Source organism: Vanellus vanellus (genome assembly GCF_965231255.1).
Source record: "Vanellus vanellus genome assembly, chromosome: 4".
Classification (NCBI taxonomy): Eukaryota; Metazoa; Chordata; class Aves; order Charadriiformes; family Charadriidae; genus Vanellus; species Vanellus vanellus.
The window spans coordinates 69,093,095-69,118,790 of NC_138909.1; the positions used below are offsets into that span (position 1 = coordinate 69,093,095).

General features: G+C 41.7%; 1 protein-coding gene across 1 annotated transcript; it reads right to left on the reverse strand.

Moving 5' to 3' along the window:
• On the reverse strand, positions 1 to 17,831 carry UGDH (UDP-glucose 6-dehydrogenase). Its single transcript, XM_082482491.1, has 12 exons — positions 17,631 to 17,831; positions 16,706 to 16,874; positions 14,264 to 14,365; positions 12,687 to 12,887; positions 12,404 to 12,601; positions 11,774 to 11,921; positions 10,490 to 10,584; positions 7,382 to 7,512; positions 6,419 to 6,552; positions 5,164 to 5,255; positions 4,963 to 5,073; positions 1 to 3,624 (listed from the first exon to the last, which is right to left on the reverse strand). The coding sequence occupies exons 2-12, from the start codon at positions 16,865 to 16,867 to the stop codon at positions 3,514 to 3,516; spliced, it is 1,485 nt and encodes a 494-aa protein (XP_082338617.1). The 5' UTR covers positions 16,868 to 16,874; positions 17,631 to 17,831; the 3' UTR covers positions 1 to 3,513.
• Positions 17,832 to 25,696: the final 7,865 nt, after the last annotated feature.

Genomic DNA, 25,696 nt, shown 5'->3' on the forward strand with positions numbered 1-25,696 from the left:
TTTAAAATTTTTTTCCTACTTGTTCAATAATTAATACTGATGTCCCCTTCATTTAAAAAGATGATGTCAAGTATTCTTCTTTGCTACAAGATATGGCAGCTTATTGCAGATGTTCAACTTGCAATAGAAATTCTCAGCTTGGAACAGAAAAAGCAAGTAATGAAAACCAATTCCAGTATTCCTAAAGCAAACCTAGATAACCCATTACGTTTCCCTGCACTGCTTTACAAGTCATTTCAGACCTCAGCTGTCAAGCAACTTTATAGCACTACTGTAAACTCCGGTTCAAGAGAAGAACCTCACACAGTGATAGAGAGAACTGTAAACTTGTTGGCCAGTACAAATTCTCACCACTAACTGCTACACTAACTAGTCTTGGTCAGAAATATGTTTTTTCCTATTGACTTGCACTATTCTTGGCTGGAAGCAGACTAGTTTTAGCTGCACAAAGGGTTGAATGCATACACAAAACCAGTACGTCTTGCCTGGTATTTACAATTTGTCTACAATTAATCTTAATTTATGCAGTCTATATCATACTATTCATAGGCTTATGTTAAAGATGGATTTGCTTCAGCTGTTGTATTCACATTGTTGCAGTGAAAAGCAGTGTTAATGTCGGAATGCATTTTATTAAGAACCCTGTAAAATAGAATTTCAGAGCACAAGAGTCCATTACCATCATTAGACAATTCTCATCAAGAATTACATGCTGTAAGATCCCATAAAGACTCAATAGCATTAAATCCCATCCCTTACATGCACTACTCAAGCCTTCAAAGCAGGAATGCAAGTCATCCCCAATTCTTATTTCCCTGGCAACTGTACTCTGAAGATGATGGCTTATGATTCACAGTGCTGCAAAAGCTTCCAAAGCTCACTCTTTTGGCCTCTGGTAAGGTTCTCATGCATATACACAAGGTCAGTATTGCAGTATCCTGAAGGCATGGCCCACCAGCGGCTGTTCAGGCTGGATTCATCCCACAATCCATGACTCACCCAAAGAACGCAGCTACCAAGAAACTAAATAAGCTGACTCTCCAAGAAAGCAAGGGAAATGCCAGCGCCATTTTTACCCCTTGGTGCCTTTCAGAAAGGATCTCCCGCTCCCCCTTTCCTAAGAAAGGGGAATTAGAGCAATCTCACTATATTGAACTTCCCATTCTTTATCATCCTTACGATTAAGCCACAAGTCACTAGCCAGGCTTCGAATAAGTCTGCAGGAGAAACAGGGTAGGAATAGGGGTATAGCACCAAGTTCCTCCTTCTCCTTGGGACAGCATGTGAAAAGCCACTGGAAGCCTCAGGAACACTGACCAGCCTTACAGCTCTTGCACATTCCTTACAGGAGTAGTGCTTCACACGAATTTAATGGTTCATCTGTCTACTTCAAACTGTCGAGGACAGGTCCCATACAGAGGCACTTCTATTACAGCTGTGTGCAAGATTCTGAAAAGCATCCTGATTTTCTGAAGCCTCTACTCACCCTCCCTGTTAAGATGAGCCCTGAAGCACTGCTGTGCTACCCTGAACATAGTTCAGGACAAGAGATCCTTTGAGCACAATTTGTCAATACCCTCTTCTTCATCCCCAAGAAGTGCCCAGCTTGCCCTCTCAGCTGCTATGAGGGCAGAGGTAGTCAAGAGGATGCCTACCTGCAAAGACAGGGTGATCTACCAGTTGGATTACAATGCTTACCACAGCTGCATCACAGGGTTGTCCCTGCTCTGTGGCTGCTGTATGAAAGCAGCGCTAGTGAATCAGAAGACGAGACAACATAAAATCAAACTGTCATCTTTCATTAAGTCCCCATGATTCCCACTCACTTTGAGTGGCTTCTGATGCGCTCCTCACAGAAGAATTTTATGACAGGACAAGAAGCCCAAGGTATATTTGCCCAAAGTGCTGAGTGGTTGCTGCATAGTAAGTCCCTATGTGGAAGCCATTAACTGCAGAATCTGAAAGCATCTGGTTCAACAATACAGCTATTTCGGTCAGATAACGCTGTCTTGTATTGTCTATCCAAACTGTTATACAAGTTCCTTAAGTCTTCAAGTATCTGTCCTAAAGCTTAAATTGTATCTACATTTCTGTGGGTAAATGAGTGCTATTATTATACCAAGATGACACTGATCTTATGCTCCATTTAACTATTGATATAGCATACTTGAAGGCACACCTGTTGAATAAATTCAGAAGGTATTATGTGACTAGTTACAGGATAATTCTCTAACATCTCAACACTACTACTATTCAACTAAAAATGTCTGTGCCTTCTAGTCTGAAACCTGTTCATGGTCCCCCTCCTCTATCCTCCCCTCCATTTCACAGCCCAACGCAACAAGCCAAATGCAAACTTTGTCATCTCAAGGATTTTAATAGCACTGGCCAATTGAGAATAATAAAAACAAGTAGAAATTAAGTAATAGTAAAGGCAAAAATATCAAGATAACATAGGAAATATTCATTCATGCTAATTAAATGAGGTAGCAAGCTGACTAACTTATGGGGCTGAATTTTTATTTTTAATAATTTCTTAACAGCAGAGAATAATTTTTGCAGATTCATTAAGAAATCTGCTTTCAGATGAAGTATGTAAGGAGAAAGGAAAAAGAAAAAGATAACCATCATGGAGCTCTGAAGCCAATATTTGCTTTCTGCTTGGACTGACATCAGATTAAGGTAATTCTGCTTAAATTCAATGTTCAAACAAGCAGAATGCTCCTCTGCTGAAGATGGGTTGTATTGCTGTAACTTAGGAAAAACTTGCCCCAGGAATCTGATTAGATCAATAATTTATGTGGCTGCACATGGAATGTAGGCAAGACAACCAAAGAATCAAAAGTAAAGGTCTGCCAGTGGATCAGTTTATAGCTGCTAGTCCACTGTCATTAATTACATGATAGATACCTGCAGAACTATCTGGCCTCCCAACAGATGCAGTTTAGACTGTATCAGTGCCCACTGATCCCAACCAGGACCGGGGGATTATTGTTGCAGTCAGCTCTATTTTTGGGCTCAACCCAAATCCTACCAAATTCACTTAGAACTTCTCTTTTGACTTCAATGCCAGTTAGAGCAAGCATTTAACTGGGCAAAGAATTACCCCGAAAGAAAACGAAGAATCAATGAGACCAAAATTCCTGATCACTGTCCATAACTGGACTTAAGTAAAAAGATGGTCTATTTCTTTTGCTTTCATATCACTTGAAACATTTAAAGTGCAGTTCAGGAACATTTCTGGAAGCAGAAGTCTGCAGTTTGAAGGTAACTTTTCCACTTAAAAGATGATTCCCTATTAAAAACAGGTCTGTACCGTCTTCAGTAACCAAAAAAAAATTGCTATAAAAATAGATTTGAAAATAGACTGAATTCACATGTACCAGGCACCATTTCTAGTGTAAAATTGGTTTTTAGTTTATGAAAAATATCTTTCCTTAAAAAAAAAAAGCATAGGCTTACAGTTATTATCACTAAGAAGGTCCACAGAATTCCGTTAGTACCTATTCAACATTATACTCTAGGCTTTTTGACAGGTGGGTCCTGCAGGCTGAACTTAGGAATTTCACACGAAGAAGCAAAAGGAATTCTTTTGGCTGACACCTTCTTCCCAATTGTTTCAATCTGAAAGAGAAAGCACATTTAGGAAGTGAGCGTGACAAACTAACACAATCATGTCAGCCTATGAGGAATCTACAAACTAAATCCAGAACCATGAATACATTTCATGAACACTAGAATAATACAAGCCACAAAGCACAGTGTGCCCGGGGACAATTTCTGAGATTAGAACTGCAAAGAGTTTTTAAAAACATCTTTTCACAGGTGCCTACTTTGCATACTTAAAGCTGCATCTTGCCAATATGAACATTTATGTGCCTCAGCTTCCATAGGACTGTCAGTGCAAACATTGTAAGATGTTTCTGGGTATTCAGAAAGGGTGGGTTTGGCCTCCTTTGTCTAAAGATTTATATCGAGTAAATTAGGATAGAAGCTTTTTCCCCTCCTTAATGCAGTGGGATGTTTTTGAAACAGACTCTGAAAGGCTAAAAGCAGCCAAGTTTATATAAAAGAAAGTAGGTAACAAATCCGACACACATATAAGCCAGATACTGCAAAATTCAAACAGTAAGACAGGTTCCCCTAATTTTTAGGTCCAACTAATGCAAATCACTAAGGACAGAACTTGTAGAAGACAACACACCAGCTAATAAAATAGTTCAGATGCCCAGTAAGTGAGGAGATCTTAGCTTTCCTCTTAAGTAGTACAGGTAAGATGCAAAGCACCAGAAGACAAAATACTTAAGTTCAAACTGTCTTAAGTAATAAATTTGAGAAATTAAACACATCTGTTTAAACAGCTCTTTTCAGAGTGTGCTGACGTAAGCAAGCCATTATGTTAGCTATATGTACCATATTTGCCCACAACAGCTTCAATTGACTGGTTAAAGCAATTTCTACAAGCCTGTTCACAAACAGTGTGATAACCATGTGTAGTTTAAGCAGGGGAAAAATAGCAAGAGAAAGTCTATGGCCATTATGCAAGTAATCACAGTACTCGGGAGTACACAGAATGAAACACACCAAAATGTGCATCTGATTTGCCTTATAGACTTTGTTCCAATTCTGCCTGGCTAAGATGCTTCTATCAGATTATTCAGGTGATTTTAGTCAAATTCTATCTATGCTAGAAGTGCTTCAAGGCACACTTACACTGCTGAATGTTGATGGCATAGGCTGAAATAGCTTGGATTTTAACAGAGTATTGGTCTACGAAAACTGCAAGGTACTGTAGGAAGAGTGTACTAGTGAAGAGACTTAAGTACAGATGGTTTTAAACGTAAATCCTCACCCGAAAGGGTTTTTTTTCCCCTTGCTACTCAGTCATTGGAGAGCAAAAACAAGAGGGAACAGAGCACAGAAGGAAAAGAACTTGAGAAGCCGCATCACCCAGCTGATTACCTGGAAGCCAATGACTTGTAGCTCATTGTGAAGATCATCTAGAACTCTTCTACCATCAAAGATAAATGCAGGCTTCAGCATCTTCTTATGAATACGTTCATAATCCAACTCCTGTAAAGGGCAATTAAAGCAGACCGAATAGATAAATAGCACAACACTCCCTCTTTTTATTTTAGTTTAATTTGAAAATAACATTTTTACCTTAAACATGTCCCATTCAGTGCAAATTACAAGGGCATGAGCTCCATCACAGGCTTCATATGGATCTGCACTTATAGTGACCAACCGAGACACTGTAAAGGAAAGAAAATAAAGTTTTATTCTGTGCACGTCTTCAGCATCAATCTAGTGCACTTGTGGTAAACTAGTATCCTTCCTTGCCCTGTGCAAATAAAGAGTTTCAGGTCACTCATCTAGAGGTGTTTTCTGTCAAGACATTTGTCACTTTGATTTCACTTATTTAAATGAAAGCAGCTTGTATCTGGCATGTGAATGGAGTCAGGGCACTTAAATGTTTGAAGTTAAGCATTCAAATTTGATTTAAACAGTTAAGAGCATCTCTAGAATTCAAAGTTACTATGGAGTGTTCAAATGCCAACTCTCACAAAGGTCATTGCCTGTACAATAACAGCACATCACATTTAAAACTCAGTTCACACTAGAGAGAGGATACATGTCTCACTTCATCCTTTGACTGGCCCAGCAGCTGCCTAAAGGCAACCCTCCTATTTCCCTCTAATTCAAGGCCATGTCAAATAACATATGCCCCTCGCTCTTCTTCATCACAGCTCATTCCTCTTCACCTCTAGAAGTCTGATCTACCCTTCTCCCCCATCCATCTATCATCTCCATTCTCCCCCTCCCCAATAAGGAAAGAAAACAAAGATCCCAAATACCACCTGCTTCTCCCAAAGAACTGTCTAGTCATTGACAATTACTTCAAAGTTTCCCTGAATTTAAGGAAACAGATGAATTTGGAAGTGATATGGGGGACGGGAGAATGCGCTACAGTGAATTCCAGAATTATTTCTTTATTTCTGTTTCACATATGCAAGCAAGAACTATGGCAAGATAGGACTCGGGACACAAAGGAGCTGACAGAACAACACTAGTCTTTCCCACCTCTAGATATCCTTCTTTCTCATCCTTTTAATTACACAGAGAGAAAATTCTTTGCATATATTCAAATGAATATTTATCAAAAGAAAGATACAATAGTACAGAATTACCATTTATCTACAAAAGCTATGGGGAAAGGGGGAAGAGTTACAGTAATCCTATGAGCTATGACAATCCTCTAGTAAATGTAGCCAACAGCACATCATTGCCTTGGTGAAGATGAGAAAATGAATTCATAGTATTTAAGACCTTGTGTATTTTGAGAATAGGGTGGGGTTCTTCTTCGGAGGGGGGCGGTGGTGGTGTGGGGAAATAGGCTTTACATGAACATTCTTACCTTGGTTATCTTCTGAAACACCTGGATGTGAGAGATCCAAGATTATTTGTTCCTTAGGTACTTTAGGATCATAGATATGGAGCTTTGCTCCTTCATCCATTAAATACTTGCTAATGTAGATACTGGATGACTCTCTAGGGAAGAGAATCAATCAGTCAGAGAAGCAGATGGCATGTTCTAAGACTCTCCAAGTGTCATAATATGCCATGCCAGAGCTTTTATACCTGCTTTACATTAAACATCTTAGTGGTAATCCATGCCAGCAGCACACTTGAAAACTTGAGGGAGGCCAAGGAAAGTAATACGAAAAACAAGTTTACTTCTCTCTTGCTGAATCATGCAAAACAGATACTAAGCCCCAGGACTCCTATAGACCATAATTAACAAAGCATCAATCTTATAAGCATTCCCCATAAACTGCAGTTGGAGAGCTGTATAAAGTTTGAGCTTTACAGGAACACAGAATTAATCATCTTTGGGAAACAAAGATGAAACTTTGGCTTCACATCGCAATTTAGAATCAGTTGCAAAAGTGTTTGTGTTCTTCTCTGTGGAAAATAGAAGAATTCCCAAAACCTACCTTTGCTTATGCAAGTTAATAAGGAGCTAATCAATGTTCCAAGCCTGTCAGTGTTTAAGATGCATTTGGACAATGCGCTTAATAACATGCTTTAACTTTTGGTCAGCCCTGAAGCGGTTAGGCAGTTCCAACTGAAAATATTGTATTCTACTAGAGTTAGCTGCTCTAGCTTCTGAATGATTTAGGTATGTTGTAGATATCAAGACCAATTGTCTCCCCCTTTAAGAAAGACTAATCCTTGTTACACATCAATTCAGTCACAAGAGGTTAAGGGTCCCATACCTGATCTGTTTTTATTAACACAATTGAATCAGGAGGTTTAGCTGCATAGCTGGTGAAAAATATAGGGAATCCACATTAGTGAAATGAATTTGCTTTCTTACCTTGTGTCCCCAGTATCCTTTTTGAATGCAAACCCTAAAATAGCAATCTTCTTATCAGTGACAGTATTGAACAAGCTGTCAATAATGCGGGAAGCAAACCTTCTTCTCTGATAATCATTCATGTCTATTACCTGAAATTACATAAAACATGATGGCACAAAAGGGAACCATTTTAAACAATCAGGCCAAGCTACCCACACATAAGTTTAACTGAGGCTTAAAAACAAAAAAGGAAAGCTAAGTATTTTTACTCAGCACCGTAAGTAATCCAAAGATAAATTCAGTTAATTTATCAAATTCTGAGACAAATCCTGTTTCAATCAATGACTGTAGATGCAGATACACACATACTTGATATCACATAGACAACCTATTGTCAGGCCTATACTTCCTTACATGCCATGTATAACAACAGTGAAAATTTGTTTAGCCATTTAATGCAAACTAACAGATTTCAGTGCACAAATCTAGTGTGATTTAACCAGATTAAGTGCACCGCTTCTGTTATTACATAAAGGCAGGTTCACTCACTCTGATTGTTCCTGTACTTTCCTCCCAGCCTGGTTCCTACTTTGATCTCCAGCCCTTAACACACACAGGGCACTGGATCACCAGTAGAACAGGAAAGGTAGATTCTCCCACCCCAATGTTCAACGTGGACTGGAAAAGAATTATATTTCCCTCTGTTTTGAGACTTTCAACCCAAATCAAGAATTAACAGAAGCAGCCTATGAAACATAGGGTATAAAATATACAGTAGAACAATATTGGTGAACCAGGTTTATTTGAGGAAAAGAAATAAAAGCAGTGAGATTCAACAGGGTGGTGATGGGAAACAAAGGTAACAGCTGACAGGGCAAGAGGGACACATTTCTTTCTGTAGGTATGTTTTCAGGTAATGAAGACTTCAGAATTAGAGAGCCCTGTCCTGTCTAAACACCAGAGCAAATAGAAGTTAGGATTTTGGGGCTGCTCTGATCAGCATATCCTCCAGAATTTGCATCCTGTCCTCAGACTGGTCTAAGGTCTCCCATGTGCATGCAATGGGACAAGCCGCTGGAAGTGCAGTGCTCAGGCCACAAAGAAGGGGTTCACAGTTGCTTACAGAGGTGCACACGTATGTGGCATTACATGACTTGGCCAGTGTGGGCTGGGGCAGACAGACCTCTGCAAGATGACAGTGAGGAAGCAGGAGGTGCAGGTAAGGGGTTGCACTACACGAACACAGCACTCTTTACCTTATTCTAGCTCCGCAGTGCCTGTTCTTACTATCTGATTTGTCCACAGCTTAGTAAGTGATATAGAAACACTGCAAAGAGTTGCTCTTAAAACAGAGTACGAGAGCATAAAAGCATTAAAAGCAGTTTAAACTAGCTTGTTTACATGAACAATGCAACCTTTTAGGCTTTTGTTAAATAAAAAAACCCACATCCACACAGAGCAAAGGTTAAGTGTTCCTACGCCTTTGGGTTGCCAAGATACCAAGCAGGTTGCATTTGGAGAAGGACCCTTGCAATCTCAAAGGACAGAGTCAAACCAATTTGTCTATTTCAAGACAGTATTAACTTTTGCCTATTCATCAGATTATCACTCAGATACATGATTAGTTCCTGCAGCTCCTACTGCCTCAGGGATTGCCTGTAGTCTGCTTACATCTTATATTGATTAAAAGCAGTAGTTCTTGAAGCAAATATCAGAATCTAGGGCTTCTACTCTTTCCTGCTGTGCCAATACAGCCAAGCCCTATACTAAACCAATCCTCTCCTGGCTGCTTGCACATGGTTCATGCAGCAGCTTAGTCTCAGCTTCACTGATGCGACTGCAAGCCTCTCACCATGGACTAGACTATCCTAGTCAAGTGCACTTTAAGGAAGATGTCAACCTGAACCTCTTCAGAGGTAGGCAGCATAAGCCCCGTGCCTTCCTTGTCCCAAAAGCAGTTGATGTAAGCGTTATAGTTGCAAGCAAGTAACTAGGCTGCTGACTAGCCCCTGGCTGGAGGCTAAACTATCTGAACAGGATATAGATGGACATCACAGATAATGTAAGAAGCTGAATAAAGTCACAGATAGCACTGTGAGTGATGACTGAGTTTTACAAGTGGTTATGGAGGAGCTCTTAGAAAGATACAGCCAAGCTTCAGATAACTGGAAGGGAATATTAGGGACCTTTTGGGGAATAGAACCTTGCAAAGCCAACAGAGCCTAGATAATCCCATCAACAATACCACATGGCCAGAACAGCCTAAGTAATGGTACAAGAAATACTGAACTTCAGTATGGATGTGACAACTGACCAATGATGAAAAAGTAATTATGGGTAGGTGGTTTATTTGGCAGTAGACTGGGATGAGCAGTTAGGGGGGGAAAGGCTAGCCAAAAGGAAGGTTGGAGAAAAGGAAAGCTGCTAATAAGGTAGGCAAATCATGCACTTGGTATTCTCGGGGCATCTGCTAGCCAGCCTTGTACTTGATCGCCATAGCCTAAATCAGGACAATAAACCAAAACTGTTCTTTTGATCATACCACATATGTCAAAGCTGCTTTCTCAGTCAGGACTGGGAAGAGGTGCTTTCACTGGTTAACAGGGAAACAAACACTTGCTAATATAGACCAAGCATCCTGGTACTGCTGCATTGGGGCTAGTCCTGAGAGCATCCACATCTTCCCAACCATTCCTAACATTAAAATAAACATGGTTGCTGCTGTTCCCTGATTAAAGAATAGCAAGTTCTGCTGAGTTCTTTCAGAAAAGTAACTCTGAGGAAGAGATCATAAACTCTGAATTCAAAGTGGACAGAGATAACCAAGTGCAAGAGGAAGACAGAAGTCCAGACATGCTTGTACTTCACATTTTCTACTGTTACTTCTAGAGAACTTCCCAATCCATTTGATCCAGACAACTTAATTTAACCCAAAAAAGCCTAAGCACCCACAAATGTCAGTGTTAGGCCGAGTGCCCTAAAGTGTAAAAATGATCAACATTAAGGTATCTGCTCCTTAAAGCTGAAACAGAAATTATATGTGGACAGTGCTCAAAAGCTCAATGTCTGAAAGCTGAATGCTGAAGAAACAGGACCTCCTCAAAAAAATTAGTGAAGAACTTGTACCTGTTGCCAGTAGCGGGCTACTTCAGGTAAGTTCAGTGCCTCACAGAGGTACACTAAATTCAAGACATCCTTCTGAAAACAGCTACCACCAAACCCTGAAAGAGAAAACGGTTATTTTACCAGTGACTAAGGTACTATTCTAACCCAATCTTTGGAATCAAGTAGGTTTTGGCAATCATTGCCATAGTCAGCATTATATCTTTTCCCAGTATTTCACTGCAAGCAAATGAAAACCTTAATCTCTCAAAATCTTACTCCTGGACCTACTTACTCCATCAGTTACAGAAGCCCTAGAATCTGCTTCAGGTCCCACTGAAGTCAATGGAAGTTTTAACCCCATCTCAGAAAAACATGCAAGATAACCTCTAATTTTTTTACTATTAGAAGACAGTGGCCAAGTTCCTGGGTTTGCTCTCCCCCCACCTAGAGATTTAAATGAATACTTCTCAGAATAAGTATGTTAAGATTAGGTTCTCTCCTCCTCCACCCTGAAATGGATATCTAATCATTGCCAAGAACCAAAAATCACCACAGCTGACTAAGGGAGAACTGAGATAATTCACAGAGGGATCCTTGGCCCCTAGAACTTTGCTCAGGACCCCAGGAGAAACACACTGTAGAAGGAATTATAGTAACCTAATAGGAATTTTGGTAATGTTATTTGCTATCTGCTTTTTACTCTTGCATAGACTCTAGGAGAGGTTATATTTAATAAATTATTTTAAAAGTCACACTTTCTATTTCTAGCATGAAGACTGTAGCCATACAGATAGGCTTTAGTTTTGTTCTGTAATTTTGAAAGTTTGTTGTACTGATCACCACTTTATCACATCTTACTCTCTAGTAAATCTAAACAACTGAATTCATCCTACTAATTAGAAGCTCTCATCACACATTCTGACCTAGAGGCATCCCCTTCCTCAGGACGCTGGCAGCAACTCCTGAACAAAATTGCAGCAGTTACAATTGGGAAGACATATTAGAGAGCTCTATTATCAGTGATGCTTCAGAAAAATAAAGTTGCAATTTTTCTTTCCAGTGTCCCAGGCAGGATAAACCATGCACTCCGAAGTCTCAGGTTTCAGACTGCCAGGGTCTAGAGCAACCTCAGTCCTAGATATTTTACCAAAACACCCAGATTTATGCTAGTAGTCTACTGCAATATTTTTTACACACTCATGCTGTAGAAGATTTTAAAGCATCAGGTCACTTCAAAATACTACTAAACCCATTGCAGTATTAAACAGAAGCCCAGAAGAAAAAAGAAAAGGATTTTTCGTTTACCAACACTGGCTTTGAGAAACTTATTTCCAATTCTTTGGTCCGTTCCAATAGCTCTTGCTACTTCTTCAACATCTGCTCCTGTAGCTTCACACAGAGCACTGATCGAGTTAATGCTGCTAATTCTTTGGGCAAGGAAAGCATTAGCTGCCTGTAAATAAAAAACATAGTAAAGTGAGCTTGATTCTTCCAGAAACCAAGATGCCCACAGGCAAAAGGGAGTTACTACTGGAAGCATTACTTTAGTATCTACGTAACTCTGTTGAGATACAAAATAGTAACATTTTTAATACATAAATGCCAGTTAATGGGATCTAAGCAAAATAATGTAATGCTTAACTGGCAGAGTTTGAAATGTTTTATGATGGTAACTAGTAACTGGAGGTCTACTCTTAGTAATAAATAACACAGCAATAAAAGTGAGAAAAGGATTTCATGGAAAGATGATACCATCTATTAGATCAACTGAGATCACTGGAAAAGATTAATATCCTTTGACATTTACACTGGATCCTCCCAGCCTCGTCTGTCTTTCCTATCTGCATCACTCAGTGTCAGTGAACTTACACTTCTGAGCTTTGTTTCAGTTATGCCCTTTGCTCATTGCAGACAAAAGCAGTGAGTAACACTAACCAGTTTAGAAAGTTCTGATGACCAGGTATTGGTTGTGAGTATTTTTTCTTTGGGCACCCAGTGCTCATAAACAGCACAAAGAGCACGGACAGCTTTCTGTCCCTCTGGAGAATCATCTCCCCCAATAAGCACTCTGTCTGGGTTCTTCAGGTCCTTGATGGCTGTTCCTTCTGCGAGGAACTCTGGGTTAGACAGCACCTACAGGCACAGAAAGAAAGAACAACAGACAAAAACCAAAAGCAACAACCAGCCTTTAAATACACAACTCAAAGACTATACTTACCTGCAAATCCAAGTTAGGCTTTGTATTAGCATCAAATATTCGACGAATGCTCTCTGCAGCACGTACTGGAACTGTGCTTTTCTCAGTGACAATTTTATAGCCATTTGAGTTTTGTACAATTCGCCTAGCACAAGCTTCAATGTATTTCAGATCAGCTGCTCGGCCTTTTCCCATGCCATAGGTCTTTGTCGGAGTGTTAACCTAGTTACAAATACACAGAGGGGGAAGAAATGTTACAGATCTCAACACAAGAGCTACTGACAAGGTGAAATTGTTAAGAATGACAGACATTTTCCTTCCCAGAGTCCAGTTTGCTTCTACCCCAGAATTATTCTAGTTCCCATATCAGATGAACAGCTATTAGCTTTCTCAATTACCCTTTTTGTCTTCTAAAGAAAGCTCATTGGCCTCTATTCAAAGAGAATTTAAACAAGAGCAATTCATAGCAGCTCTGCAGGCTTCAGTGAAACTTAGTCCTTATTCTGGAAACACCAGTAATTTCTTCATGATTACAGCCAGCCACCTTTTGTTTCCCATCCCACATTAAGAGTGCAAAAATTCACATTATAAGAATCTTGCAGCTAGTAAGGCAGTTATTGTTTAAACCCACTTTGCAGTGAAACCTAAGTGTAGAGCTGCTGAAAATTGCTATACTGAAGCACACAGAAAAGGCAACATGAGGGAAAAACACATCATTTAGATTAAGACAGAGGGTCCTTTTCATTATAAACTGAAAGAAGAAATGGCAACAACATGTAAAACACTGCAGCGTGTTTTAAGCCAAGGACAGGTGGCAATATATGGCTTGTATTAATGGCAGTCATCCAGCCAAGTAGCATTCATTTTAAACTTAACAAATGGAGAAAAATACTATCAGAAAGAGAGCTCTGTACTGAGGTGCCCTAACAAAGAGGAGCTCTCAAGGAAAGAGGACATAAGTAACAAAAATAACTCAACTGTGGCCTACCACGATGAATAGCAATCAGTTCTTTTGGATTCTGCATTAGGAATAACCTTCTAGATTACAAAAGGTCACCCTGTTTATGCTTGACTGGATCCTCTTCCTAGCTGTGTCAACAGGATAGAAATATTAAAGCTAGAAAATATTAAAGCCAGCCCCTCTTCCATTAATACAGTTTTTTTAAAAGCTTCTAGAAATGTCATCTTTGTAACCAAATAAACAGTATATGATTTTGCCTCCCTAAGAAGCATATTAATATTATTGAAGTCCCATGGATTTCAGTAGTACACTGCAATGACAGATCTGCACCATATTCTGCTCTAAGACACCTAACTTAAACATCAACATCATAATTTCGACTTAGAGCCTGTTTGTTTGTCAAACATTATATCAGTTATAAGATAAAAATAAAATAAAATCTTACTTAACACTTTTCCCAAAGTACACAGAAAGACAAGGAGAAAACTGACACAATGATGTGACACGACATTGCTAACTGAATGTATGTGACAAAACAAAGGCCTCTTCCTAACATAATGACTAAAAGAAAGAAAGAGAGAAAGAACAGAAAGAAAGGAGACAAACACACACAACCATGTTCTCCCCCTAAACTTACAGAAATAAATACAAGATCAGCTTCTCTAATGGCATCATCAATACTGGTGGAAAAGAAGAGGTTTCTTCCTCGACAGGACTCTACCACTTCTTTTAACCCCGGCTGAAAAAAGCAGAAAAAGCAGTTAAGGTTAATGCAGTTAGAACAGTAAACTGTGTGCCCAAACAAACAGCATATCATCTCAGATACAGAAAGACTTTTCTTTTTCCTCAGTGTGGCATGTTTTCAGTCTGCCAGATGTGAAGTAAGGCTTCTGTAGATTTACATAGTAAAAAAAAAAAGCCCTTTCTTGTTCAAAACACCCAAAATGCTGTCTTGAAACTTTCAGCCACACTGAATTGCTATTTGCACAACCAGATTTTAGGCTCCAGTTATTCCTATACTCAATTCTATTACCATGAGCAACAATTAAAGAAATACCTGTAGAGTGATGTTAAGTAGATTCAACAAGTAAAGTCTTAAAATATTCCCTAGGCTGCAAGCAAAAAAAGGAGAGTTGAGACCACCTCTTGCCTCAGCTACACATTCCATGATCTCTCCCACATCAGATCTAAAACTGACTCAGCACCAAAAAACCCCCAACCATAAAGAAGTCTTCCACCAAATTTGCAAGCCCAGATCCAGTAAAAGAAAAGCAGTGGAGGTACAGAGACACATACTATGCCAGAACACTTTCCCTTCCTTTAACACCTCCACTCAGACAAGAGGAGCAGAAGGCTATTAGAATGATCTACGAAATGATTTAATTAAGATAGTTGTCAGAGATAAAAAAAGCTTTTACTTTTTATTTGAAAAATAACAAAATACACAGTAACCTGGTAATCAGGTCTCCAACTTGAGAGACGCCTATCATGACATGAAATATTTGAGTAAGTGCCAGAAAGGCAAAGGTTCACCAAAGGGAGAGAGCGGAAAACAAAGCAGAAGCTTTCTTATGCAAGACATTTTTGCTGTCTCACTTTATACCAAATACCTACTTAAAAGGAAAACAAAGGTCAGCACAGGCAGAATAACATGTGTTACAACCTATCAAACGTTCCAACTATGGTCTTACTGGGATGCAAACAGAAAGGCGGCCCACTAGACAATTTCTGACACTGGAAAGAAAAAAAAAAAACAAAACAAAAAATACAAAAACCTCACTGTGCAATGACTCAATTTTACAACTGTCTGAACTAATTCTTGGCAATTTTTGTACATTCTTTGTAAGCAAAGGACACCATTCCAGGAAACAGATGTTGTGAGTTTGGGTGGTTGGGTTAGGTTTTTTTTTTTTGTTTTGTTTTTGTTTTTTTAAAACACATGCCAAGGCTAACTCTAGTTTAACTCACTCAGTCTAAGTGTTTACAGAAAACAAAGTACTTGCTTTCATGACCTTTATTAATGTCTCACCTGCTAATCTGATTGTTATATGCATTTTGCTTTGAATATGTATCACAAAGGAGGTCTATTCATCTTCACTTAAAGAGTCACATTATAGGTTTGGTTTTAAGAAGGAAAAAAAAAGCTACATTAGTGTTACAGCACAAGCAGGATTCAGAAGACGACCTATAGCAAAAGAGTAAGTTAGTACTACACAACATGCCTTGTCTTCAGGAGCCAAGTAAAGATAAGTTTTCACTTCCATTAAAGATAAGAGCTCAAACCTATAAATCTTGTGAGATACAGTTTTTATATCATTTTTATATTCTTTTTAAAATATTTATATCTTTTTTGTTAACAGTCTTTTGTGAGATATAAAGAATGAAGGAAAGAAAACAGACACTTATTCTTTAAGGGTGAAAAGGTGAAAAATAACAAGTGCTAAGAGAAGCAAAATAGAAAAATACTTCATATATCTTGAAATTAAAGTAATTCTGTAATGAATGAGTCACAGTGCGATACATTTAAAAAAATAATAAAATTATCCAGCCTAGTCTTTCCAGGCCAGACTGGAGGTTTATGGTACAAGTGAATCAGGAACATGACTGTCCCCATCTTCCAACATGGTTAAGATGGGCAGTGCAGATTGGATTTTGGCAGTATTCAGAATGGGAATAAAACTTACTACCCAGTATTACACATGCATATTGTGCTACAACACAGCAGATAGCATAGTCCTCTTACTCAGTTGTAGATACTATGATTAAATTGGGTCCCAAAAGAAAGTAGTCATGATTTAGCACAATTCACTATATATACAATTAAATTTTTCCTTACTAGGCATTTAATGTATAATCCTTAAATACCTGCCTGCTCCAGACTTAATATTAAGTTATTTCAAAAATCTGGTTTAATGAGCAGTAGTGACAAGCAGCTGTTCCAGAATACTCTTTTTGAAGGACATCACCATGCTATATGCTTCTGGAGCTCCAGAAGCAGGCCATGTGGAAATGCCATGTGGTGGGATGGAAGCAAATGCAACGCTGGGTGGAAGAAGAGACAACAGTGAAACATGCTTACCTCGTAGATTGGGAGCGTATCTGAATTCCAGGCATTGATTCTGGCCTCATTGACATCCACAACGGTAACTTTAATATTGGGGCACATCTGTGCAATAACGCTACAGGTTGGCCCGCCAACATAACCAGCACCAATGCAGCAAATCTTCTTAATTTCAAACATGATTGCTCTAGTGAGAGGAGGAGGGAAAAGGAGAATCAGGAGTCATAAATGACAACACAGGGCAACAATTTAAAGAAATTAAAGAGAACTAATGATTTGAGACTCTATTATGCTGCCACAGAGAAAAACATTTTCATACAGCTCATCTATTGAGATGAGCCGCAACTGCTCTCTCCCGCCCGGGAAAGCTTTGGAGCCTCCCCCGGCTCCAGGAGAGCCAGCACACACACACCATTGAGGAAGCGCTTTCTGTGGTGGCTTTGAAGGCTGCCAGCGTAAATACCACCCCCTTAGGCCGAGGAACTGCTGATGCCACGATAGCCCCCGGGAAGAGCAGAGACCGCTACCGCAGGCGGCAGCGCCGGGGGAGGGGATCGCCGCAGCCCCACGACGGGCAGAGCCCCGCCAGGCCGCGACCCCCGGGCCGGGCCCGGCCCCCGCCCTCTCCCCGCAGCCCCTCGGCCGGGAAAGCGCGGAGGCCGCGGCCCCCACCTCCTCCTACTCCCCACCGGAGAAGGGAGCGGGCCGGCAGCCGACCCCGCTCCTCACCACCCCTCCGTCCCCAGGCGGTTCGGGCCAGGGCCGACCCCCGCGGGCTCCATCCCCGGGAGCGGCGGAGAGCGGCTCCCCGGCCGCAGCCCGGCCCCGCGCTCAGGGGGAAGGCGGTAGCCGGCGGGAAAGGCCACTGCCGCCCCTGGGAGCCCCCAGGGAAGGCAGCGAGGGGACCCGCGGCCAGCACCGAAGCCGCAACCCAGAGACTTACTGCGGGCGCGACGCGGTGCTGCCCTACCGCCGTGGATCGAGCTGGAGGGCTGCCGGCGGGGATGCTCGGCGAGCTCAGGGCGACGCTCCGCTACGAGCGAGGCGGCGGCGGCGGCAGCTATTTAAAGGGCCGCCGCGGGGTTGAGGCGGCTGTTTCATTCCGGGGACGCCGACCGAGGCCGGCCCCGGCTCCCTCCTTCCCCCCCGCCGGGGGGCGGGGGCCGGCGCCGGCGCGGAACCCGCCCGCCTGCCTCACCGCTTCCCCGCCCCTCCTTGCCGTGCTGCGCCGCCGGCGAATGGGCGCGGGACACCTCAGGCGCCGCCGCCCGCGCAGGCCCGGCCCGGCCCCGCCAGTGCAGGGGCGGTTGAGGGGCCGTAGGCCCTCCGGGCCCGGCTGGGGCTGGGGCTGGGGCTTGGGCTGGGCCTGGGCCTGAGGCTGGGGCGAGCTCCGCCGTCTTGGCTTCCCTCAGCCCGGGGGGAGGGAGGAAGGACTGTGCCCCCGGCGAACCCCATTTTTTGGGGGGAGGGGGTTTGGGGTATTTTACTTCGTTGCCGGCGCTCCACCGGGTCACACTGGCTGTGCCCCCCGGTAGCTCTGGCACCTTGTGTCAGGCCTGGGCTGCCAGAGGAGGTCAGCCACCACCGGTGGGGTAAGGGAGAGAGCTGTGCCCCTCTTCTGCCTCCTCAGGGCGTTTTTGTAAGAGAAATGAGGTTTTGGTGGTTGAATAAGTGCGTGAATAGTTTTTTAGCCCCTCAGCTATGCTTGCTGTGAAACACACAACTCCATGTTCATTCTTCTAGCACCATCTTAGTAAAGGTGCGTGAATAGAAACGTGGATAGATAACGGTAAAATACAGTGTTTAAAGTCCAGATTGCAAACATCAGCAGAGCGAGGAGATAAGAAGCTTGCGCTCTCATGCCCTTGGGATCGCAGCACTGCCCAGGGATGTCTCTTGGCTAGTTGTGTTAAAGTTGCCAGGCGCTGCTCCTGCCTTCTGTACAGATGTGATGTGTTATTGCTGTGCACCGTCTGACGTGGGGAGCAGGAAGATGGTGAGAAATCTGCCGCCTTTTCTCCATGGCGTTTGCGTTCACTTACACTGCACCTCCTCGAAGCTGCGGGATTTTTGCTGCATCTGCAATACTGCAGTCATTTGTGCTTTTAACAGGTTAATATTTCTACCTTGAGTTGCCAAATTAGGTGGATAATATATGTATGTCCTTGTTAACGATGTAAATGAAGTATTGCCTTGTTCTTGCAGGGCACTTTCGTCTGTAAGTGTTAAAGTATATAAAAAAAGAAATTGGAATCACTGTTTCTGTTTTATATGTTACTTTGTTACTATTTTACTCTGGAGGACCTGACCTTTAAACTAGAAGAATCTGTGCCTATATAAGTGCGGACGTACTCACTGGTCCTTTAGAAATGGTATCATAAAATATGTGAGTTTCTTCTGAAAGAGCCTACTGAGGTTTGCGATCTCCATGCGGGATCCTGGCGGAGTCAGTGTGGTTAGCCAAAGAGCTGCCTGGCGAAGGTGCAGGGTTCACCGTGTTTATCCTGGAGTAAAAACAAGTAGTGCCTTGTCTCATTGCTAATTTGCACAGATGTCTCAATTTCGAACACATCCTTTCTTCCAGGGAAGCCTAGGCAAAGCAAACAGAAGCTCGCTGAGCTCTCACTACCAAGTCAGCCTTATCTATACCATCGTCTTCAAAACCTCCTTTCAAGACCTCCTTAAGTGTCAGCATAGCCATAAATTCATACATTTGTACTACTAAGGACTTCATCTGGTCCCTCTGTACGTGCCTGTTGCTCTCTTGGCAAGGCCAAATCCACTTCAGACCCTTGACTTGGTCCCCAAAGGGTGTTGGTATGGTAAGTGTGCTCAGCGTGTGCCTGGCAAACAAGGAATGGATTTTCAAAACACAGCAGTGGTTGCTGCGTGCGAGGCCACGTTTGTGAGAAGGAGCTCCGTCTGCAGGTTGCTGTATGGATGGGTAATTAGTAGTTCATCGGAGTCGGCTAATACCTCCTAGTTACTGTGTTTGCTGAGAATGAGGGCAGGAGCTTTGGAGCCTTCCTCAGCTGTGGGCATTCAGGCAGAGGTATCTCAGGAGAGTGCTGCATCTGATGGGTTACACGGGGATCTAATTATCTACCTGCAACTACGCTGAGTTTGCCAATGAGATAGAAAGGGAACAGTTTTCCAGTCTGGTAATCACAGCCCTTTCCTGGGAGGAGAAAGGTCTGGGTTGTAGTCTATGATTTAAGAGCTCTTTCAAACATCTGAGCAGTCCTCGGAGCAGGCAACAGACCTCAGTCTCTTTTTCTCTTAGCAAAGGGCCTTCACTGACAGGCTATGCTGTCACACCCCCTGCCTGGGGCATGGATCTTGTGCTGTTCTGCAAGGGAGAATTCAACTTCCCCAGAAAGGATGACCAGGGCTGCTTTTGTTTCCCTATAGCCTATGCTCTGGGGGTGAGGGCAGTGCTGGCAGGAGAAAAATGCAGGGCTCAAAGTCACTGCAATGAAAAGGGCAGGGAACTTGGGTCGCCCCTCTCCTTACTAAACACATTGTGAATTACTGGGTGGGGTTTTCTTTGTTTTTGCATTCAGACAGACTGGATCGTTTGCCAGTACGTAGAATTTTTGTACAACACTGAGCAGAGGCAATAAAGCCTATGTAAGCCTTCAGGGCATACCATTAAACCTGCTGAAGCACACTGCTTGGGAAACGCAGCCCTGGGGTGATACAAAGGAGATGAGAACAGTCCACTGCTGGCCACATTTTAAATAAAAGTGTGAGTTCTGCTCCATTTTTTTGAAGGCTCAATGTAGGCTGTGAATTCTTTTGCAGTGCAGGCTCAGTAACTTAAATAATGCAAGGAATGGGATTTCAGGTGTATGTTTGGCTTTAGCATTGCCAATTGACTAGATCAGATGGATCCTTCTTCCAGCTTATCAGCCAGTCCAGCCTTTCCTTCCCACTGTGTGGGGAGTTTGTGTATCTAACTTGAGGCTATAGAGTCCCTTCTGGGAGGCAATGCCTGAAAATCAGGCGAGTAAAATGAAGTTTTGCAGTGCCCGTTTCTTGCAGAAACACAAATTTGATAATCCTTCCTTAAAATTAGCAAAACATAATGAATAAAAATGGAAGCTTGACAAATTCAGTTTCAAGACAGATGTTTCCTAATAGTGAAGATAAATAACCACTGAAATGATTCAGAGATGGTCCATCTCTGGAAAGTTTTTCTAAAAGATATTTTTCTAGTGAGAAAGATAAATAATTAATACAAATGCTGTGCATGTCAAAACAGATACTCATAGTAGTCCAGTTTTTCTTTATAATTTATGTTTAATATGCATATTATGCAAGATTTTAACTAAAATATTTCCTTAGATGGTTGCTGAAAGTTATCTTAGCCTAAACCACGACAGCATCCATTCAGTTCAACAACAGCATCAATGAAGGATTGCCACTCTCCAAACTAAGTTTCGTGCATTGCAACCCAGGTCAGAAGTCTCCCTACACAGTTAATCTCTATGTTCATTTTTTTTTTTTTTCAGGTACCTTCCTACACGTGTTATTTTGGAATGAAAATTGAGCGTTCCATTCATCCAGAATTTTATGTTTTAAAGATTGTTGTTTGCATAATAATTTACCCATAAGTAATCGATACTTCTGAGAGCACCGTTCACTTACACATCCTGCTAGGAGATTGTCTTTTCAGGCCCCGATATTAAACAGCCTGAACTGTAATTCGTGGAAGCATCCATGTCCAAGAAAGGTGATTATCACAATTCATACACACCTGCTTGAGGAGAATAGGCATTTTTATAGATATTTGTAATTTTTAGGCTACAGATACACATAGGACAGGGTTAATAACCTAGTCAATAACCTAGTCTTAGGGGATGGACTCCAAAAAGTATATAATATCAAAACATACTCAAGTTTTGACAATACATTTCCTTGGGTACCTTAAGGTATATCTTCCACCTCCGTCTAATCCGTCCTGAGCAGTTCAGTTTCCTTGATCTGATCCTGAAAATGAGCAATCCCTTTGCTATATGCTCTCATAGACCTGAGATGTGTGCTCAGGCAAAGGCTAACACCAGCAGGATCAAGCAGCGTGCAGTCCCAAGATTTAAGACTGCTTCATTCAAATAGCTTGGCCAAGGGAAGTCATAATGTCTTTTTAATATAACAGCTCAATGGCTAGAGCACGCCCCAGTGTGAGATTGGATCCCAAGTTCTCCCCTCCGTGTGGAGAACAGGGGAGCGGGCTCAAAGTCTTGTCTCCGCCTTTCCAGAAACCACCGAGCAAAGGGCAATTGGAATGCCAAAGGTGGGTGGAGGGGGCACTCTTCACCTCTCATGCACAAGCTGTTACATTATGCAAAAGAGAAATTGCGATTTATGAAGGATTTGGGGGATAAGAGGAAGGGAAGGGAAGAAAAGAAAGAGCAAGTGAGTGCACGCTGGTGAGGGCATAATCTCCTGGCCGGCACCCTGATGTTGAAGGTGAGAGTAAAAGCCAGCAAGGAACCCTGGATATGAAAGAAGTTTTGTATCATATCTAGGGAGTGTTTAATGTCAGAGTCGTTCCCCACCAGATTTAGCTGATCATTAACTAAAGGCAGCTGTGTTTGTGCAATCAGTTCATGACACGGACATCTGACACAGATTCAACAACCACCACTGTCTGTCAAGCCTTTCTTTAACTTTTGACACAGCAGAACCAGGAGGCAACCCCACATGTAACGGGGAAATCTGAGCTACTTGGCAAGAGTCCCAGGCCGAGGCACACAAGCGCCCAGAAGACTCGCCTGCAGACCAGTTGGATCAGTATTTGAATCCGTGCTTTGTATTTTACAACGCTAAGAGGAAGGAAGGAGACGCAGCTAAAGAGATTACACAGGGATGTGTGGGACTGGGCATGCGTGTTCCTCTGGAAAAGGCTCCACCAGCTGCATACAGCAAGCCATACGCCAGTTTTGGACACAGGCAGCTGAGTGCCTGAGCTCCCAGGACGTGCACTGAGAGCCAACCGTAGCAGTTAACTGCGCAGAGCCACCATTACGAGTTGTTAGACATTCTCCACCTGGCACGTCCCTACTTACGCCTTGTCCTTCACCTCCACCTCTCCGGCTCACCAGGACTTCAACTTTGCTGTTTGCTCCAAGAGTTTGCCCGAACAGCTTATGATTAATCTAATACAATATTTTTATTAGTGACAACCAGCACCCCAAACTGCAGTTATTGTTAACATTTGTCTCAAAATGCAGGAAGTTTCCGGTCAGGGTCAACGTGCCTGTTTGTGTAGGGCCCAGGACATCTGGACAATAATTTCAGCTGGACTGGTGGACATTATTGCAATATCAATGAAAACCAAAAGCCATGCAGGATTAAGACAACGTTTAAAACACCAGAGGAAGGCCACCCTGAAAACTCTGATGAGAATGTCCTCTTGTGCTCTCAAACCCTATTCTTTTAGTTCCTGCATAGCAATGTTTTGTTTTCCAGTATATGACCTTCCTCTAATTAGATTATTTAAATCTCTTAGTATACACAGAAATTATTCATACTTCCTTCCAGGCATGATTACATTTGACAGCCTTATCTATTGTTTAGTAAATACCTCTTTTTTTTTTTTTTTTTTTTTTTTTTCTCTTCTGATGTTCTGGAAACCACACACATCATTGCACCAGACATCAAAGCGGTTCCTTCAGAAGCAGTGCTGTGGGCAGCAGCATTGCCTTTCTGAACAGGGAGCATACTAAATCTCCCAACAGAAGAGCCGTTGCAGGCCTAACAGCCATTTCAATAAAACAATAAGGAAGACTTAAATGCTAAAACTAATGCCATGGAAGTCAGAACAGCCAGATAAGGCACTGCATGTCATCACAGCCCCATTGGAGAGAAATTGGCTTGTAGCATGACTTCTTTGAAGGGTTTTACTCAGCTGAGTTGCCCATTGCCTTAACAGTTGTTCACATAAAATAAGGTGAAGATTTGATCCGCTGTTACAGTATAGCTAAAAGCAAATTTGGCTTAATGTCTTCCCCCTACATACTGAAGCCCAAAAGAAGCATACAACCAGAGGGGGTGTCAAGGACAAGATGCACTTGTGATTCAAATTGCAAGCTAATATTTGATGAAGTGGGAAAAAAGATTATTTGGATTTTACATTTCATCTATATGAAAGTGAGGATGGAAAACAAGGCTGTGTGAAATCACTAGGAGAGCTGAAGAAACCGGATTTTTACTCACCATCACCACAATGAAGCAGATTTTGATGTGCTACATGGAGTGCTTGGTGTAGTGTCCAGCCCTGTGGGGGCTTCTGTGGATCACTTTCTTGCCAGTCATACTCAGTTTATCATTTATCATTTAATCTACAAGTTCGGCTTTAAACTGGGCTCCTACATCTTTTCTAAGATTTACTTTTTATATTGAAGCAATGACTCTGACCTCCGTAATATTGTACAATGGTGGGGTTTTTTGGTTGGTCTGCTTAAGAACCATCTTTTCTTGGCTCGAATATCTTCTGTTACATTTTAAGTTTTTTTTTTTTTTTTGCATCAGAAGATAATAACCTTCAAGAATTTTAAAACAGGTGTAAGTCTGAAAACTACAGTCACAGAAATTATTCCTCTATTTCATCATTTATAGCTCAGAGGATGTAATAACAAAACCCATAAATGCAAGACCTTTTTTTAAAGCTTGCTACTTATGATCTTTGATTATAAATTACTGCTATATTTTCAATTAACATTGTATAAAATATTTTATAATACCACTTTGCATGCAAGCAAGAGTGAAACCTTTAAAAAGCTGGATATATATGGCGAATTAATATTTACTGTCATGTATTGATATACATTTCTTTTGGACCAGTGCTCTCATCTGCAGATGTTAAAAAGGTAATGCAGAAGACAGATTCTTCTAGTTATTATACTTAACTACAAAGTGCCTGCTATGGGAGCTGGCAATAATTTTGATACAAGATCAAGCAACATAGGTTCAGTTATTCTTCTTGTATGAAAAGAGACAAATCTTCAGCAGACATCCAGCGTAACTTCCTGGAAGCCAACAGAGTTGTGCTGTTTTACAACCGAGGATGTGGTTCACCATGGGACAGTCCACCTCTTCCCCCACCCCGGGGTCTGGGTCTTTGCAGTGAATCACACTGTAGGCTGTTGGCTGGTAATGAACAAGTAAGGGTGGAAGGAGAAAAGAATGTAAGTTGTCCATTTTCACAAGGAACCCACTTCATGTTCACGGAATATTTTGCAGCAATGATTTGATGTATTTCTCCCAAACACCCTAGATTAGATAAGATATAATTTTTTTACAGGCTTTGGGGCAGAGAAATCTTCTCCACTTACCTGGTGGTCTTGAACAGTTAGTTAGGCCTCATGCAGATCCATTCAACACAGTTAATTTAAATTTGTGGTCATTTCCTTTCTGCATCACTTTTCATAACAGGCATGTGCACCCCTGGCAAACATTTCAACAAGTGTACTTAAAAGTTTAGCTTTAGTTTTAGGGGTTATTTATAACTTTATGTTTGAGTAAAAGGGTAAATCTTGATGAGCAGACATTAATGATCTCTGCTTAAGATTATACAGTTTCTAAATTGACTCAAATGCCTAAAGCATTTGTTATTAAATCAGTATTTTGTTGTTATTATTATTACTAAAAATAAATTCAGACTTTGTTTCTGATTCTCTGGTATTTATTACCACCAACTCTGGAACAGCTGTACATTATTTTAAACCCTAATGCTCCCCTGGCATTTTCCCTTTTTTCCTTAGATTAACACAGGAATCCCTAATGTGGGATCTCAGCTGCCGCCAAGGCGGTGCTCAGCATTTCACGCGCTGCTGCTGGAGGAAGAAAAGTGCTGCACTCCATGGGAACAGTGAGGAAGCAGCAGGTCTCTACTACTTCTGCATGCTGCCTCAGATCTACTGGAGCATCTTCCTTCCTCAGAGCAGCTCTGGGTCCAACACTGCCAAGAACTGGGACTAGAAAATAGACTGCAAATCCCAAAGT